The 19,849-nt window shown below is 39.4% G+C and overlaps 1 protein-coding gene and 1 pseudogene across 8 annotated transcripts in view; one reads left to right on the top strand and one right to left on the bottom strand.

Annotated features, from left to right (window-relative positions):
- Positions 1-19,849, top strand: part of ARHGAP21 (Rho GTPase activating protein 21) — a 157,400-nt gene that overhangs the window by 116,030 nt on the left and 21,521 nt on the right. For 6 of the 7 annotated variants that reach the window (XM_053572461.1, XM_053572460.1, XM_053572464.1 and 3 more), the window contains 3 exons: positions 13,078-13,236; positions 13,340-13,442; positions 18,557-18,593. In XM_053572461.1, coding sequence (XP_053428436.1) covers positions 13,078-13,236; positions 13,340-13,442; positions 18,557-18,593 — 299 coding nt within the window. The remainder of the gene's footprint in view (positions 1-13,077; positions 13,237-13,339; positions 13,443-18,556; positions 18,594-19,849) is intronic. The other variant, XM_053572465.1, reaches the window with a different exon arrangement.
- On the bottom strand, positions 138-3,091 carry LOC128572430 (syntaxin-5-like; annotated as a pseudogene). The gene has a single exon (XR_008376210.1). The product of XR_008376210.1 is annotated as a syntaxin-5-like (transcript).

Consider the following 19,849-nt stretch of genomic DNA (forward strand, 5'->3'; position numbering starts at 1 on the left):
TGCTCCAGCTGAAGAGTTCGAGGTTGCAGTGAGCTGTGAGATTGCACTGCACTCTAGCCCAGACAACAAAGAGGCTCTGTCTCTAAAAAGAAACACAACAGATGTATGAAACAAATTTCTGTTCTACACATTCCCCCCAAGAGTTGGGGAGTCAAATGAAATGGCATCTGTTGGGCGGTGCCTGTGGCTCAGCGAGTAGGGTGCAGACCCCATGTACCCAGAGGGGTGGGTTTGAACCCGACCCCAGCGAAACTGCAACAAAAAAATAGCTGGGCGTTATGGTAGTCCCAGCTACTCAGGAGGCTGAGGCAAAAGAATTGCCTAAGCCCAAAAGCTGGAGGTTGCTGTCAGCTGTGACGCCACAGCACTCTACCAAGGGCAACAAAATGAAACTCTCTCTAAAAAAAAGAAAAAGAAATGGCATCTGTCAGGGCTTTGACCAGCATTATCTTCACAGACCCAACCCATCCTGTGTTAATGGAGCAGAGATGCCAGTAGTTGTAGACCAGTTGCTGAAGAGGCACCAAGGAAATAGGAAATTATAAAATGCTGAAGCTATGGACTCTCCGAGACACGCCCCCCCTTCCCCCACACACACACACTCAAGACCAGCTCTGGAGAACAGTAATTGTTCTCTAGATTGAACATCCCTTGGTATGTGTGAGGTAGGTGGATTCAAGTGACCTCAGAATGGTGAATCTGTGGGTTCTGATCAGGAAGGACAAAGAAACATGTTAATCTCCCTGGGGAAAGGGTATACCAGGCAGGTCTCTCCTCCACTCTTCTGTTACTGGCTTGGATTTGGTGAGGGACTTAGATGGAACCAAGAGCCTCAGATGAACGGGGAACAAATTCTTCACTTTCCCTTCTTTTCCTGGCAGTAGGCAGAGCTCTTGCCTCACTTGGCTTAAGGAAAAATTAGGGCCAATTGGTTAGAGAATACAGATGAAATGGGTCCAAACACCACTTGAGATAGTCTTGAAAGTTGCCATCAATCAGGGACTCACTCTGATGGGATCCCGCATTTGCAAGGAAGTTTCCACACTAATGAGGTGTTGTTGAACTTGGGTTATCCCATTTGGGGGCAGCTGTGTGTACAGAGCCCAAAGCTGACTTGGTCAGCAGTGGGGTCCCTGAGAGCAATTAGCCCAACCCTTTCAGTTCTTGTACTGGGCAGTGGGCTCACTCCACTTGCTGCCTAGGCCCTTCGATGCAACCACCAAGAAATGATGACATGGCTAGCGAGGCTGACAGTCTTGCTGTAATTGGGAGAAAATGGGCTGCAGTATATTTGGCAGATTGAGTCACCAGCAGCCAGTGTCAAGGGTTGTGCAGGCAGCAGCTGAAGGGCTCAGGCCCCCCTGCCTCACATGGTAAAAAGCGGAAGAAGAAAAGAGGTCAAGTTATAACCCAGATGGGAAAGTTGGTCCCTGGGCCAGTTTTGCTTCCTCTCCTCACTCAAAGGAAGGGGGCAAGGGCATCATTTCTCCTTGCTGCAAAGTTTCCTTCCGGACAGGCTGGAGGATTTATAGAAATTTCCTAGTGGAGACAACCTCCCCTACTGGCCCCCAGCTGGCCTCTGCTCTCTTCCAGCCACTTCACAGAAGAGTTGAAATCCAGAACTTTGTGTGTTTCATGGGCCTGAGGGTGGTGAGGGAGGACAGGATGGCCAGAGGCAAGGAGTGGGAGATTGGGGCAGTGGCCATTCCTAGCGGTTCCAGGGAAACAGGGCCTTTCTTCCAAGTACCCTGCACAGGCTCAGTGGCAGTAGTGGCCACCTGCCTTTCCAGGAGGGCTCCAACCCCCCACGGAGTGCCTCAGAGTGAATAGGGTTCAGGCAAGGAAGACCACAAAGATGATGAAGACAATGAGGATGAGGAAGATTTTGACCATGAGCCACCGGTTGGAGGTGACTGACTGGAAGTACTTGAGGATCTCTGAATGGGCGGCCTCAACATCCAGCTGGGCTCCTAGCACGTTCTCGTCGATCCTCTGAATGGTTTCTACCTGTTCCTTAACCATGTGTGCCAACTGTTGAAAGATGGAGCCCAGCTCAACAATTGTAGACTCAATGTTTTGCATGGTGTCTGCACGACTCTGAATGTAGGAATCCTGCTCATCAATGAGCTGCAGCTGCTGGCTGGTCCGAGAATCCATCATGTCAATGGCCACATCCCTGGAGGCACGGGACTCTGCCCCCAAAACCACAGCGCCACCCCCCAGGTGGTTGGGGGCGAGAGTCAAGGCTGATACAGGCGCCCGAGAGAACTGCTCCCTCCGACTCCTCTGCTGCTTCAGGTTCTCTGTCCTCACTTCTAAAACTGATTTGAAGTCATTGGACATGGAAGCCAGTTTTGACTGCAAAGAGACCACAATGGTGTTGGAATGTGTTTGCAGGTGCCGGCCACTCTGGCTGCCCTTGGCTCTCACGAAATCCTGAAGTTGAGCAATTTGTTTGTTGAGGCTATTGATGTCCTGTTTGATGATATATGTTAGTTCTTCAATTTCCACTGCTGTATCATCAAAGAGGGACTTGCGCTTTGCCAAGATTGTCAGCTTCTCCAGCTTGGCAAATGTGTTGCTAAGGTCTTTGCCAATGCGCTTAGCCATGACAGTGAATTCACTGCGCTGTCCGACCGCACGTAGAGCAGGGTTATTTGTTTGGATTCCATTCTGATGGCTCTGCAGCGACTTGCAGGCAGACAGGAACTCCTGGGTCCGATCCCTGCAGGACATGGTGTCCGGAAGGGGAGGGACCAGGGCCACTGAGGGGGGCAGAGGGGCGATGCAGTTGCAGGGGACAGGACCTACCAGCAGTTGCAGGGGACAGGACCTGTGTCTTTGAGAGACCCAGGTAGACACCCTGATCCGTGTTCTTAGACCTGTAGCGTTTCCACGGGATCATTGAGACGCATAACCTCGGACTGTTGTGGAGGGGACAGTGTCATTCCCCAGGCAGCTTCTTTCCCCACAAACTCTCCTGCTAACCAGCAAAATCCTCGGGCCCTTTCACTTGGTGCGGTCTTTCACGCCCAAGGCATTCGCAGATCCAGGGGCAGGCCCCACAGCAGAAAGGGCCCCGCTTCCTCCCTGGCCCAAGTCGAACCCTCGAGAGGAACCATTTTTTTAAGTACCCAACTCAGTTTTTACAGAAAAAATTCCACATTTTTTAATTAATATGATACATTGAAATTGTAAATATTGTGAGGAGGCCCACCTAAACTGTGCTAACATTCATATCTGCACCATTAAGGCCAACCTCAGAAAATAGTAGAATCTTATTGTAGATGGAACCTTGTACACAGCTAGATAAAAAATACCTGAGAACTAATGAGTGTTACAGGATTTTTTTAAAATATAAAATGTCCTACAGCCCGTGGCTGTATCTCACAGGCCTGTGAGATCTTGTCAGCACAGTGACATCTTATTTTCTTCCTATATAAAGTGAATGATGCAATCAGATTAAGTTGGGGTAGTAAAAATATTGGTTATATCTGTTACTATTTCTTCCTGGCTACTATGAAGTATAGGAATTAAACCGTCAGTTATGTTATTAAAGAGAGGACTATGGCTAAAATACAAAGATCTGATTCTATGTTCATACAGGTTGATGAAAAGAAACTTTTTATTTGTTTAATTCACTAAGTATAAAACAGCTGACTAATTAGCTCTGATCTAACTTGACTTTGAGTACTTAGTAAAGGCTTCTTCATTGTTCTTAATGAATAGGTATCTTTTGTCTGATGGAGCATTGTCTTATAAAGGTTACTCAGCATAAAAATGTCTTTATAGGTCCATTTATTTCACATTTCCCTCCTACAACCTTAGCACGTAGCATATGATTATGATGTTTATCAGTCATACAGCACCAAGGTGGAACAGGGTGAATAAGGAACTGAGATACTAACACAGAATTTATTTCACTGCATTTCTCTATGTGAAGATTGTGGATGTTGGCATCTGAAGTTCCTGAACTGTAAGGTGAAATGACACTGTGCCTCCTGAGTTCTCACAGCCTTTTCACAGCTCTTAAAAAATTGAATGTTGGGGCAGTGCCAGTGGCTCAAAGGAGTAAGGCGCCAACCCCATATACTGGAGGTGGCAGGTTCAAACCCAGCCCTGGCCAAAAACTGCAAAAAAAAAAAAAAAAAATATATATATATATATATATATATATGTATATGTATATATATGTATTGAATGCTATTTAAAGGCATTGAAAATAATTTCATTTTAGTAGTTAACTAATTTTTAGAGCATAACATCAAAAGTATATTTTCTGTTAGTTAATATGTTGGCCCTTTTTTCTTGTGACTAACTAAAAATCCTTTACTGTAAACTTAAAGTCCAAAAAAATTTATCAGTCTTCTGTAAAGACTGTGTTATTAAATATATTATAAATACCTGATCAATAAAATAAAAGACCTTTCAGCATTTCATTAGGTATAATCCAAAATTTTAATATAGAAATCCTTTTATTATAGGGCTTTAAATTTTTACCTGACCCATACGTGTCTCTCTTGCCAATCTCTTAATAGTATTTTAGAGGCAGTAGGATAGATAATAGCATTGAAATAAAGTTAAAAAGACTTTGCGATGTTTCCCAAAGTATTTTCTAAGCACACTAATTCCATTAGATAAGTGTTAGTAAGAAAAACTTAAGTGGGTGGCGCCTGTGGTTCAGTGAGTAGGGCACCAGCCCATATACCGAGCCTGTTCCAACCCGGCCCCAGCCAAACTGGAACCAAAAAATAGCTGGGCGTTGTGGCAGGCCCCTGTAATCCCAGCTACTCAGGAGGCCGAGGCAAGAGAATCGTCTAAACCAAGAGCTGGAGGTTGCTGTGAGCTGTGATGCCACAGCACTCTACTGAGGGTGACAAAGTGAGACTTTGTTTCTAAAAAAAAAAGAAAAAAGAAAAGAAAAAACTTAAGTGATTAAATAGAGAAATGCTGGGCTTAAATAGTTAGACAAGTTTTGTTTTGTAAGATGTCTCATAATCATTTATATACTACCATGTATTGTCAATTTTCTAGGTAGACTAATATGATTTTTCCCAAAAATAGTTGACTCATTTAGAGTATATTAAGAATTTAGATAGTACACACTTTGGAGAATGTTGATCTATACTCTGTGCTGTTTATTTTTTTAATATATATATTTTTATTAAATCATAACTGAGTACATTAATGCATTTATGGGGTACGATATGCTGATTTGATACACAATTTGGAATGCTTACATCTAACTGGTTAACATAACCTTCACCTCACTTATTTGTTGTGTTAGGACATTTATACTCTTAATCGTTTTGACATGTACCCTTGCATTATGCACAATAGATGAGGTCCCACCAAATACCCTCCCTCGTTCTGGCCTCCTCCCTCCCCCTGTCTATCCCTCCCCTTCCCTTCTTCTTTCTGGCCTCTAGTTATGTTTTATCACTTGTATGAAAGTGTAAGTAATTATATATTGGTTTCATAATAGTATTGAGTACAGTGGATACTTTTTCTTCCATTCTTGAGATACTTTACTAAGAAGAATATGTTCCAGCTCCATCCAGGTAAACATAAAAGTCTCCATCTTTTTATGGCTGTATAGTAGTCCATGGTGTACATATACCTCAGTTTGTTAATCCATTCATGGGCCGGTGGGTACTTGGGCTGCTTCCATGATTTGCCAGTTATGAATTGGGCTGCATGAACATTGTAGTGCAAATGTCTTTGTTGTAAAATGATTTTTGGTCATCTGGGTATATTCCTAGTAGAAGAATTGAAGGATCGAATGGCAGATCTACTTTTAGTTCCTTGAGTGTTCTCTAAACTTCTTTCCAAAAAGGACATATTAGCTTGCGTTCCCACCAGCAGTGCAGAAGTGTTCCCTTCTCTCCACATCCATTCTAGCATCTATAGTTTTTGGGATTTTGTGATGTGTGCTAATCTTACTGGAGTTAGATGATATCTCAAACTGGTTTTGATTTACATTTCTCTGATGATTAAAGATGATGAGCATTTTTTCATGTTGTTGTAGGCCATGCGCCTGTCTTCTTCAGAGAAGCTTCTGTTCACGTCTCTTGCCCATAAAGAAAGGGGGTTATTTGGTCTTTCTTATTGATTAGTTTGAGTTCTCTGTGGATTCTGGTTATCAGACCTTTGTCAGAAACATAACCTGCAAATATCTTCTCCCATTCTGAGGGCTGTCTACTTGCTTTATGTACTGTGTTCTTGGCTGTGCAGAAGCTTTTTGGTTTGATCAGATCTCAGTAATATATTTTTGGTGTTGCTTCAGTTGCCAGGGGGGTCCTTCTCATAAAATATTCTCCCAGGCCAGTTTCTTCAAGTGTTTTTCTTGCACTCTCTTCTAGTATTTTTATAGTTTTATGTCTTACGTTTAAATCTTTTATCCAGTTACAGACTCTGTGCTATTTTAAAGAACATTTAAATTAAGAGAAAAAAGGGGAAGAAATGTGGTTTCTTTTGGGATTGTCATACCCAGAATTTTATACTCTGTATGATTTTTTTTTTTTTTTTCGATACAAGGTCTTCCTTTGGTGTCCAAGCTGGAGTGCAGTGGCACAATCATAGCTCACCGTAGCTTCAGTGAGCAAATGGTCCTAGGACCTAGGAGCAAATGGTCCTCCCACCTCAGACCCCGGACTAGCTGGGACTATAGGCGTGTGGCACTGCACACAGCCTGTAGTTTGTGACTTTAATTATTTGTATTATTTGAAAACATGATAGACCCTCCCCTTCCCTTCTTTATTCTGGACTCTAGTTATGTCTGTGTAGTATTCCATGGTGTACATGTACATATAAAGAAAAAAAATTGAATATTTTGGTTTTATTGCCAGAATATCAGAGAATGGAGCCAATTTATTATTTATTTAGTTATCTACTACATAGAGCTAATAATATATCTTATAGAAAGAAAAATTTCCCTACATTTTGTTACACTTTTAACTTCTGATAATTCTCTTGTGGCACAAAGATTTAATATCTGATACTTCTCTTGCGGTATGAAGATTTATAAAAATGAAAAACATTTTGTTCTTCAATCTGTAATATTCCTCATTAATAGTATTTTGTTTACACCTCCCCATACACTTTTTAAAGCTGCCTGGTAAGTTCTGAAAATAAACAATTCCTTGTAAAAGGAATTGTGACACACAAAAATGATTAACTGTAACTAATTTGATAGTGAGTAGCAGGTATTAAAATATATTCTAAAATCCAAACTTTCTACATTTCTTTAACTTATACCTTGTGTAACTGTTAGTACAAAAAAGCTTTGGCAGTGTTGCCTATATCCAGGGTTTCACCTCAGATTTATTTTCCTGTGCTTTTGCTATATTTCTAAAATACCCCAACCTTGGGCAATATGTGTGTGCTTAGGTAGGTTTAGCCTAAGTAGGATTCGATTGTCTCAGCCTTATTGGCACTGCTATTTTTTTTTTTTTTTTTAAGACAGAGTCTCACTTTGTTGCCCCTGGTAGAGTGCTGTGGTGTCACAGCTCACAGCAACCTCAAACTCTTGGGCTTAAGTGATTCTCTTGACTCAGACTCCCAAGTAGCTGGGACTACAGGCGCCCACTACAATGCCCAGCTATTTTTTTGTTTTTGTTGTTGTAGTTGTCAATTGTCATTTGGCTGGCCCGAGCTGGATTTGAACCCGCCAGCTCTGGTGTATGTGGCTGGTGCCCTAGCCGCTTAAGCTACAGGGGCTGAGCTTGCACTGCCATTTTAATACAGCGTAGAAGTGTTAAATTTGGTAAGATACAGTTACATTATGGTATCGGTCCCTGAAATTGACCCAAAAGGCAGGGGTGACCGTCACCGTCTTCTGTTGGGAGCTCTGGGCTCAGTGCCAGCAGTGATATCAGAGGATGATGCAACAAGCACCCCAGCCTTCTCTTACACTTATGTGCAGCAAGTGCTTCTGCAAAGCAGATGGTCTATTTATGAAGAGAACTATTACTTAACCTGTCATGTAATCTTTTTCCTATATTAGCTTTTCCCCAAAATGTGACCCCATTAGTGCTTGAGCTTAGTTAGGGATTTCGGATTCCACTGTTTAAGTAAAAATATAAAGTAATTTAGGAAATAGTAACAGAAACTTCTGCAATGCTGTATAAACTGCCAAGTGCTTTCTTAATGTATTGATCCTTTTTCCAACCAGTGGGGGATTTATGGCAGAATTAACCCACTTCATGGACAAGGAAAATTAAGTAATTTACTTAAGATCTGTCAGCAAATCGTTGACAGAGTTGATTGTCTGCTGGCTCCAGAAAAGTGAATCCTTTGGACATTGCCCCCCAAATGTGCTAACATTTAAATCTTGGTTTTTTACCCTTTTAAATCTTGAAAAATAATTTTAAGTTTCATAGTCACCATTGGTAGTTCAGATTTTCCAAGTGTGAATTGGTATCTTTTCACTAAATAAATGTATTTATTCCAAGTTTGTAAAAAAAAAAAAAAAGCTGTTCACCAGTGAATGATTTTAGGTGTTCTTAGATCTTTTTTTTTGATAGTAGCATCAGCTACTTCAAATTTATCTATAGGACACCATGCCAATTACCAGGCTTTTTTTTTTTTGTGGTTTTTTTTTTTTTTTTGGCCGGGGCTGGGTTTGAACCCGCCACCTCCGGCATATGGGACCGGCGCCCTACCCGCTGAGCCTCAGGCGCCGCCCCCCAGGCTTTTATTTAATTAGGGAAATAAATGTTTTTTAAACTTTGCCGTTATGAAAGCTTGTTTGGTTAAAGTAGGCTTTACAAATTTTTCACCTAGTTCCTTTAATTTTGAAAATAGATCAGTAGTAACTACACCCATAGACCTGTCAGTTTTAAAAACAGACCCAAATTTCAAAAGCACCCTGACAAATGCCTGGTTTATTAAAGTCTAAAAATGTATGTTTACATAAATTATGCAAGTAATTCTACCTTTATTGGGTTTGTAACTACAGGCCTCTTTATTACTGTAGTACCACTTCTTTATTATATCGGTAATGAATTTAATATTCAGAAAAAAACAATGGTTTTCACAAAGTCAAACATGACGGGACCCAGGACGTTTGACTCCCTGCCTAGTCCACTCAGTTTCTGCTATTTTGATTCTTGTGTATTATGTATAATATGTATAATACACAAGAATACATGTAATAGAATTGAGAATTCATCATTTTAAAGATAGAAGAGTGAAACGGGTAGCCTGATGTCTTATTAAAATTTTGAGTTAATGTCGAATTTCTTGAAATTGTCACAGCATTTGTCAGTCAGCAAGCTGAGTCATTTTTTATGCACACACCCATGTACACGGATACAGGAGCAGACACCTGTACTCTGATGTACATGGATACAGGAACAGACACCTGTACTCTCATGTACACGGATACAGGAGCAGACACCTGTACTCTCATGTACACGGATACAGGAGCAGTCACCTGTACTCTGATGTACACGGATATAGGAGCAGACACCTGTACTCTCATGTACACGGATACAGGAGCAGACACCTGTACTCTCATGTACACGGATACAGGAGCAGACACCTGTACTCTCATGTACACGGATACAGGAGCAGACACCTGTACTCTGATGTACACGGATACAGGAGCAGACACCTGTACTCTGATGTACACGGATACAGGAGCAGACACCTGTACTCTCATGTACACGGATACAGGAGCAGACACCTGTACTCTGATGTACACGGATACAGGAGCAGACACCTGTACTCTGATGTACACGGATACAGGAGCAGACACCTGTACTCTGATGTACACGGATACAGGAGCAGACACCTGTACTCTGATGTACACGGATACAGGAGCAGACACCTGTACTCTGATGTACACGGATACAGGAGCAGACACCTGTACTCTGATGTACACGGATACAGGAGCAGACACCTGTACTCTGATGTACACGGATACAGGAGCAGACACCTGTACTCTCATGTACACGGATACAGGAGCAGACACCTGTACTCTCATGTACACGGATACAGGAGCAGACACCTGTACTCTCATGTACACGGATACAGGAGCAGACACCTGTACTCTCATGTACACGGATACAGGAGCAGACACCTGTACTCTCATGTACATGCATGCCCTCTCACCCGTGCCCAAGCCCCCAAATCTTAAAACTTCTCCAATATATACAACTGTAGAAATTCAGCCAAGTCATTATAACCCAGTAAACAGCAAATTGACCTCCACCTACCCTGCTTACATGCAGAGCCCTTGCTCTGCCTCTGCTGGGCCGTGCTTCCCTGTCGGTGAGCCGGCTGGCCCTGGCATGGACACTTAGCGCTTATTATGGCTGACGGTGCCCCCACTGCTGCTGCTCCCTCCCTTCTGACATCTGCCTTTCAAATACCTGCCTTGCAACTGATCCTCTTTGATTTACAACTCCTTTCTCTTTCATTCTATATCACACACCATCTGGTCACATAAGTATGAATAAAGTATTTATAAGGTATTTATTCAAAACTCTTACTCCTTCCTACCCTTTGAAAATCATCTGTCTAGTACAACTTTGGATTTTTGGTTATTAAAACAACCAATCTCAAAAGGATTTTCAAAGAGCTAAATGTTAATTTAAATGCATGTTCAGAAAACTGAATTCTAATTATGGTGGTGACTTTAGTTCTTATTGTAAAAAATAGAGATATTTTTAGGTAATGGCACCCCTCACTAGTTTTGTTTGTTTGTTTGTTTTTTTTTTGAGACAGAGTCTTACTATGTCACCCTTGGTAGAATGCCATGGTGTCACAGCTCACAGCAACCTCAAACTCTTGGGCTTAAGAGAGTCTCTTGCCTCAGCCTCCCGAGTAGCTGGGACTACATGCACTGCTGCAATGCCTTGTTATTTTTTGGGTGCAGTTGTCATTGGTGTTTAGCAGGCCTGGGCCGGGCTCAAACCTACCTTTGGTGTATGTGGTTGGCACCCTACTCACTGAGCTACGGGTGCCGAGCCACCCCTCACTAGGTTATATAAAAGAAAACCGGATTTATTACATCAAGAACTATATTTATAATTAGTGAACCTTTGAAATTAATTACATTTTATTAATGTTTTAAGTAATGTTGAATTTCTTGAAATTGTAGCATTTGTCAGCCGGCAAGTTGGGTCATTGAGTCTTTAGAGGTCTGCCTCTTAATGATCAGAGATTGGAAGCCCATGTTAATATATTAGTGTCATTTTTAAACATTCTTTCTACCATGCCTTTTAAAGGTAATGTAAATGGTGTTTCTTCAGCATGCCATTTTTATCAGCCTTTAACCCGATGTTCAGTAGTGGGGCTAGCTAAAATTTGCCTCAATTTTTAAGATGACTTTATTTGGTTGGGCTTAACTTTGATTTAAAAAAATAAAAAAAATGGCATTGCCAAAGATTAATAAGCTGTTACATGTAAAGAAAAAGCTTTTGCTTGACTGTAACAAAGACCATTTAACTTTGCATAGCTGTTCACCTTCTTTGGTTTAAATTGACTATGTATCTAAGAATGCAAATTAAAAGAAAGGATATTTGGCACATTTGAATTTTTCAAGACAAAGAATTCATTTGTAGTATTTATTCCTTAAAGATGAGAAAAAATATATGGATTTTAAATACATATTTTGAGTTATGTCCCTTGTTATAGGAGGTGGAACAGAAACAGTTATTCAATTTCCATATCTTTAGTAAAAATAATGTTCTGTTGCTATTTTAGAACCATATATGTAATTTTATGTTACCATTTCTTCTGACTGATACAAATATACCCTTCTTCTTATAGTATATAGTTTATTCTATCATTGAAAAAAATAAATGCTATTTTAATATTAATATATTTTAGATTATTGTTCTGTACTTTGGGGAGGAGGTGGGATTACCTTTTCTTCCAAACAGAAAGGAAATAAAAAGCAAAATTATGTCAAGGAACTGATTAGTCTGCCATAGTCTATACCAAAATTTTTGATAATTTCACTATAAAATTATTCTCAACTGCAATTATGAAATAGAAAGCACATTGATTAGTAATTCCTTTGGAGTAATTATGTCAGCTGTGAGAAACATTTCCTTATAACTCAGTTCATTTTAGAAGGAGCCTTTTAATGGTGCCCCATGATCATATTGATGTACACAGCTATGATTTAATAAAAAAAAAAAATGCTAAAAAAAAAAAAGCCTTTTATCCTCTGTGCTCTGTGAGATGAAAAACGGTTTCATCATTTCATCTTGTTCTTATTTGATTATTTCATTAATAGTCAGGTTACCCAAGTTGTTTGGGGATTTTTTGTTTTTTGTTTTTGACATTTTTATTAGGTTTTTGTATTTCTGCTATGAGTTATCTTTTCACATGCTGTTCTTTTTTGGTTGTGATTATAGTGGTCCTTAATTCATAAGAGCTCTTTATATATGAAGGCTTCCCTTTTTTAATGCTTTGATATTTGAAAAATAACTCTAACAGTTATGCATGAAGTTTCACAACATGCCTGCTTGATTTTTCTACATGTCTACATTTTTCTTGATGGCACGGTCTTTAGAATATTAATTGATAATAATCATAGTAAAAGTTTGCTATTCAGATATGAATAATCTGATATAAACAAATATAAACATAAAGACTTGGAATATTCTCCATTTGTAAGCTAAGTCGCAAGCAAATCATCTTGCTGACCTTCCAGAAACAATAATCTGTAGCACATTTAAAATTTGAAGAGCAGTTCTTTTAGGGTGGTATGTGATTATTGCTCTGGTTTGATAGGCTCTGAATACCTGTAAACTGTGATAGCTTGACCATCAGCCAGTGAAGGTGTTAATTGGTTGGTAGAAGAAGCCACTCATTTAAATTTTTATACCATATTCTCAGAATTATTTGGAATTACTAGAATATCAACTATGTAAGTGGATTTGTAGCAGACTTTGTCATTTATTGGTGCTTTGGTGGAAAAGTGTAAAATCTTTATCTGACTCTTTTAATAATAATTCTTTTTTTCTTTTTTAATAATAATGATTCTTGACTGTGAGTTGCTGTTAGTAACAGTTGAGTCATTTTAACATTCCAGTGTTCATTTTCTTCTTTTTCTTACAGATGAACCAACTAGCCCCAGCATTGACCATGACATTGCACATATCCCTGCTTCTGCTGTTATTTCAGCCTCTGCCTCTCAGGTCCCCTCCATAGCGACAGTTCCTCCCAGCCTCACAACTTCAGCTCCCTTAATTCGGCGTCAACTCTCCCATGATCACGGTACATCGAAAGAGTTGGTTGTGCAAACCGTTATCTCTGTCTGAGTTTTGCTCTTAGAATAGCGTGACACACTGATCTGTTCAATGCTGGATTTTAATTACAGAATCTATTGGACCTCCCAGTTTGGATGCCCAGCCCAGCTCCAAGACAGAAAGATCAAAATCATATGACGAGGGTCTGGATGATTACAGGGAAGACGCAAAATTGTAAGTCTCAGGTGTAGTATTTTAAATACTTGGATGCAGGGTGAGTGTTCAAGATGTCTTTGACACCTAAATACTGAATTTAATGATAGGTTTACTAACTTTATCATATTAGAAATGCAAATAAAAAACAAAAGCAAAGTTGTTGCTCAGTAACATTCAATTGGATTTTTAAAAATAATTATTTCAAGGCAGTAATATATAAATAAAATACAAAATGTATCATGTGTTATTTTTTAAAGTATATTAAATCATATGACGAGGGTCTGGATGATTACAGGGAAGACGCAAAATTGTAAGTCTCAGGTGTAGTATTTTAAATACTTGGATGCAGGGTGAGTGTTCAAGATGTCTTTGACACCTAAATACTGAATTTAATGATAGGTTTACTAACTTTATCATATTAGAAATGCAAATAAAAAACAAAAGCAAAGTTGTTGCTCAGTAACATTCAATTGGATTTTTAAAAATAATTATTTCAAGGCAGTAATATATAAATAAAATACAAAATGTATCATGTGTTATTTTTTAAAGTATATTAAATATACCCACCCTGAGACCCTCAGCCATTTAATACTGCTCAGCAGTATTAATACTGCTCAGCAGTATTAAATGGTTATGCTCAGGCATAACTATGTTTTATATAATTCTAGAGCTATTCTGTATGTAAAATCACATATACATATGTAAATATATGTGTGTTGTAATTATTTTTATAAGCAAATGGCAGTATACACATGGATCTTAGAGATCCTTTAGTGCTTATATTCCTGTCTCATTCTTTTTTAGGATTGTTTAATTTTCTTTGAATATTTGTACCATAATATAGTTAATCAATATCCTATTAATGGGCATTTAGATTGATTGACTCTTATGTGACCACAAACACCACTTAATTTACTATGTTTGTAGTTCATTTCGTACATGTGTGAGTGAATATAATTGAAAATAGAATTGTTACACCAGGGGTATGTATATTTTTTATTTTAACATCTATTGTCAATGGCTCTCCATAAGATTGTACCAAAGTCTGTTACTCTCACCAGCACAGTACGCTATTTAACTTTTTGATTTTTTTTTTTTTTTGTAAATGTAATGGTTCTTCTTTTTTTTTTTTTTTACATATACATGTGTTTATTAGGTTTCCATTTTTTTGCCTTCACAGAATTAAAAAGGCTTAAAATTTAATAACAATAACAATGTTTAAGATAAGGACTAGAAACAAAAACCTCGTAAAGAACGAACGAACAAATACATTCGGAAAAGGAATCAGACAATTGCAATCTAATGGTTCTTTAATTTTATTTGTGATTATTTAATTGTGGTTTTTAAATTTTCTTTAGTTTTATTTTTAATTGTTTCAGATAAATTGAGGGTACAAAATTAGGTTATAATGTTTGCATTTTTAGGTAGAGTCCCTCTTATAATTGTGCCCCACCCCAAGAGGTGTGCCACGCCCCCTAATGTCGTGCCTGTTAAGTGGGAGCACACCCTTTCCCCTTCCCTCCTCCCTCCTCCCCACTCCCTCATTCCCTACCCCCCTACCTTGAATTGATTTGAGTTTTTATCTTTTGTGGGTATGTATTAGATCATCTACTGGCTTCATATTAGAATTGAGTACACTGGATTCTTGCTTCTCTGTTCTTGTGATACTTTAAGCAGATTGTGTTCTACTTCCGTCCATGTTGACACAAAAGATAAAGTCTCCATCTTTTTATGGCTGAATAGTACTCCATGGTATACACATACCACAGTTTGCTAATCCATTCTTGGGTTGGTGGGCATTTAGGTTGTTTCCACATTCTGATGATTGTAAACTGAACTATGATAAACAATCTAGTGCAAATTTCCTTATGATAAAATGATTTCTTTTCTTCTGGATAGATGCCCAGTAATGGGATTGCAGGATCAAATGGGAGGTCTAATTTGAGTTCCTTGAGGATTCTCTGTCTTTCCTTCCAAAGAGGTTTTATTAGTTTGCAGTCCACATAGTTTTTAGTTTTTATAGTTTTAATTTGAAACTTTTTTATCAATTAAACACCGCTTCTCATATGTTTAGGAGAAATTTTATATTTTCTGTGAACTTTCTTTAATGTGTCATGCACTTTCTACTGGTTTTTCTTTTTTTTTTGAGACAGAGTCTCACTATGTCGCTCTTGGTAGAGTGCTATGACGTCACAGCTCACAGCAACCTAAGTCTTGGGCTTAAGCAATTCTCTTGCCTCAGCCTCCCAAGTAGCTGGGACTACAGGCACCTATCAAAACACCTGACTATTTTTTTGTTGTAGTTGTTTAGCTGGCTCAGGCCAGGTTTGAACCCTCCACACTCTGTGTATGTGGCTGGTGTCATAACCACTGTGCTATGGGCACCCAGCCTGGTTTTTCTTATTGACGGCTACATGTTCTTTATATAAAGGAAACTAGATCTTTTCTGTGATAAGTGTTGCAAGTCTTTTCCTAATTCAGTATTTTTCATTTCGTTGTCTTTATTTTTTTTTTTTAAACCATGCAAAAAAATGCTTAAAATCTTTTCTGTGATCTAATTTGGGAAATACTTTTATGGCCTATGGATTTTTAGTCATACTGAAAAAGTCTGTCTCCAGAATTATAACAAAATTCTTCCATATTTCCTTCCCAGATTTGTGTGTGTTTTTCTCTTTTTATGCATTTGCAACTTTGATTCATCTGGCATTGATTTATTCTAATTAGTGAGATTAAAAAGCCAACTTTAGGGCGACACCTGTGGCTCAGTAGGTAGGGTGCCAGCCCCATATACCGAGGGTGGCCGGTTCAAACCCGGCCCCGCCAAACTGCAACAAAAAATAGCTGGGTGTTGTGGCAGGTGCCTGTAGTCCCAGCTACTTGGGCTGACCCAAGAAAATCTCCACCCAGGAGTTGCTGTGAGCTGTTGACACTACGGTGCTCTGCCGACAGCAGTAAAGTGAGACTCTATCTTAAAAAAAAAAAAAAGAAAAGAAAAAAAAGCCAATTTTGTATTTTCTGGTGTCTTTCAGTTGTCCCCCAGAGCACCTAATAAAGAGTATCTTTTTCCTACTGATATACCATCTTTATTATATATTAAATTATATATACTTTATTTTAGGGCTCTATTCTGTTCATTTGATTTATCTACATATTCTGATACACAAGAGTCTATTAATTATAGTGGTTTTATAATGCTTTTCTTATCTGGTGGAGCTAGTACCCATCATTACTTTGTTATACAGAATTCTGGCTATCTTTATTTTATTATTTGGACCTTAAAATCAGATTTCCTACTTCTTAAATTCTTACTGATATTTTTGTTGACATGCTTAATTTCTAGATTACGTCAAAGAAGAGTTTGTCTCTTTTATTATGTTATCTTTGTATAGGATCCTCTGAGGCTTCCATTTCATTGTTATTTATGTTTTGATTAAATTAGTTCTTTCTGGACCAGCTACTTGAGGGAGATTTGTAGGAGGTACGGCCAGGGAAGGCTATTCTAGCATAGCAAGAATCTTCTAGTGATAGAGGGTTGGATTTGTGAGCTACTCCTCTTTAAAAGATACCAGTAACTGCCACATTTCAGGCTCAACTGCACCAGCTACACACTGCTTCCTGCAAAGATGGCAGGACAGGCTCGCTCATTCTCACCTCCTTTGATACTCCCTGGTGACAAGTGAGGGCCTGGTCACCAGCTCTTGCACCCTATTTCCTGTTGTTCCAAACACAGGAAGGCTGGGTTTGATCAGCAGAGCACAGTGCACTATAGTTTTGAGACCTGCAAGTAATGATGGCTTCTCCTCCTGTATCCATTTTTTTCCTTCACTGCATTTAATATTGTAGTTCAGTTACAAAGTCTCCTGGTACATGGGAGATTGAGTTTGCATACCTGTCTCTGATTATTTGAGATGGCTTCTGAGAGGAGAAGGCAGTTGTAACATTCAGTCACATCTTAAAACTCCTAAGATTCTTAGATGAATTTTGAATGGAAACAAAATTACCTTTGTGCTGTCTCCTAATAAAAGTTATTCTCACTACTTTAATTAAAAACTTGTGGCTTGGCGCCTGTGGTTCTAGCAGGTAAGGCGCCAGCCACATACACCTGAGTTGGTGGGTTCCAGCCTGGGCCAGCCAAACAACAATGACGGCTGCAACCAAAAAATAGCACTGTGGCAGGCGCCTGTAGTCCCAGCTACTTGGGAGGTGGAGGCAGGAGAATCTCTTGAGCCCAGGAGTTGGAGGTTGCTGTGAGCTGTGATATCACGTCACTCTACCCAGGGCAACAGCTTGAGATTCTGTCTCAAAAAAGAAAAAGAAAAAAACTTGTTTCCTGGCTCAGCACTCACAGCTCAGTGAGTAGGGTGCCAGCTATATACATCAAAGGTGGAAGGTTTGTTCCTGAACTGGGCCTGCTAAACAATAATGACAACTGCAACCAAAAAACAAACAAACCGACAAACAAAAAGCTTGTTTCCTGAAGCCCTAAGCCTTTTCATTGGCAACAGTTGTTCTTTCTCAAGACCATAAATAATGTGGTCAGCGGGGAAGAGTCAGGCCAGGACTGCTCGCCTGCCACATTTAGGGTTCGGGATGTCCCCCAGCTGCACAAGTGGAGATGGCAGGGAGCAGCATCCTTGAAGCTGCTGCGATGGCAGCTACTTTACAGATCATAGTTGACATCGTGGGAATCCTTAACATACCATGCAACTATGGCAGACCAGTAATGTGAACCTCCGTGTTCAACCTGAGTAGGTTTTCCTTTGCTATTAAAAAAAAAAAAAAGATAAAATAATCCCACACTTTAAGCAGAAACAGTTTTAATTTAACAGATCAGCTAAGAAAGTTTTTAATCATTGAATTAAAAGTTTAAGTATTTAGGGTGGCGCCTGTGGCTCAAAGGAGTAGGGCGCTGGCCCCCATATGCTGGAGGTGGTGGGTTCAAACCCAGCCCCGGCCAGAAACTGAAAAAAAGGTGTTTTTCTCACTTAACGTTGAACAGTGGACAATTTAACATTATAATGATGAAATGTCAGCTTACTATTGAAAAGTTAATTGTAATAATCAAAGTATGCTTACATGTCTAAGGTATTTTTTGAACTTACTAAAAATTTTATATACTTCTTTTCCAACAGGCCCTTTAAACACGTATCTAGCCTGAAAGGAATCAAGGTTGGTACTGAATATTTTAAAGACATCAAGCAAATGATAAATGTTTCTATTTATCTTCGTTTACTTTAGCTTTTCATAGAGAAGTAATCCTTTTATACATAATCCATTTAATATTTAAATATTATAACCTTCTATTTCATAAGTTTCAAGTGCATTTGGAAAATATTAACATATAAAATGTTCTTTTCTCATTTCTGAACATATTCATCAAGCATGTAATTACTTTACCCACCTTTGCTGATTTTTCTCACTTTATCAATTCAAGCCTAAGAATCAGACTGCCCAGCAGTCCTTCTGTATTTTATGGTGTGTTTCTCCATTTTCAAAATAATGATTTTCTGCCTTCCCTTGTCCCCCTGCAGTCACCTGTGTCCTCTCCTCTGCTCCCTTGCATCACTGGAAAGATAACATCTGTTAGGCAGGGGTTTATTCATCATCTTTATTTTTACTTTTATTTTTTTTATGAAGATAGAGTCTCACTTCTTCCCCGCGGTAGAGTGCCGTGGCATCATAACTCATAGTAACCTCGAACTCCTGGGCTCAAGCCATCCTCATGCCTCAGCCTCTAAAGTAGCTAGGACTTAAGGTGCCCACCACAATGCCCAGCTATTTTTAGAGTCAGGGTCTTGGTCTTGCAGAGGCTGGTCTGGAACTTCTGAGCTCAGGCAATCCACCTGCCTTGGCCTCCTAGAGTGCTGGGATTGCAGGTGTGAGACACCATGCCTGGCCTGGTTTATTCATCATCACCTTTAAAAATAATCAGTTCCTTGCTTTTGTACCTGCACTTTCTGCCTTCTTTTTCCTTAAGTTAAATGTTGTTTTACTTGGAACATTATCCTACCAGAAACCAGCACCCACATTCCTTTGGGTTCTCTCACTTCTCCCTGTCTTGGCCCTTTCTCTCAATCACCATCTCCTCTCTCCTCGTGCTTGTCCCTTTAGAATCCGCTCTCTACACAACACTCTGAGCAATCTGGTCCATGTGATCAGATGATGTCACTCCCTGTTTCATCCATCAGTGGCCGCCTTTCACACTTCCTAAGTGACCCTCACCCATCTAGAGGTAGCTATTTCTCTCACATGGAACTTTTTAAATGATCATGATGAATAGACCGTCCTGAGCTTTCCATTCTTTCTGAACTTCTTTTCTCTCTGACCTTTCGTGACTGCCTCCTTTTTTTAATTTGTCCTCTAGATTTTTAGCTAAATGCTATTTCTTGGCGGTGCCTGTGGCTCAAAGAGTAGGGCGTTGGCCC

Source organism: Nycticebus coucang, chromosome 20 (assembly GCF_027406575.1).
Source record: "Nycticebus coucang isolate mNycCou1 chromosome 20, mNycCou1.pri, whole genome shotgun sequence".
Classification (NCBI taxonomy): Eukaryota; Metazoa; Chordata; class Mammalia; order Primates; family Lorisidae; genus Nycticebus; species Nycticebus coucang.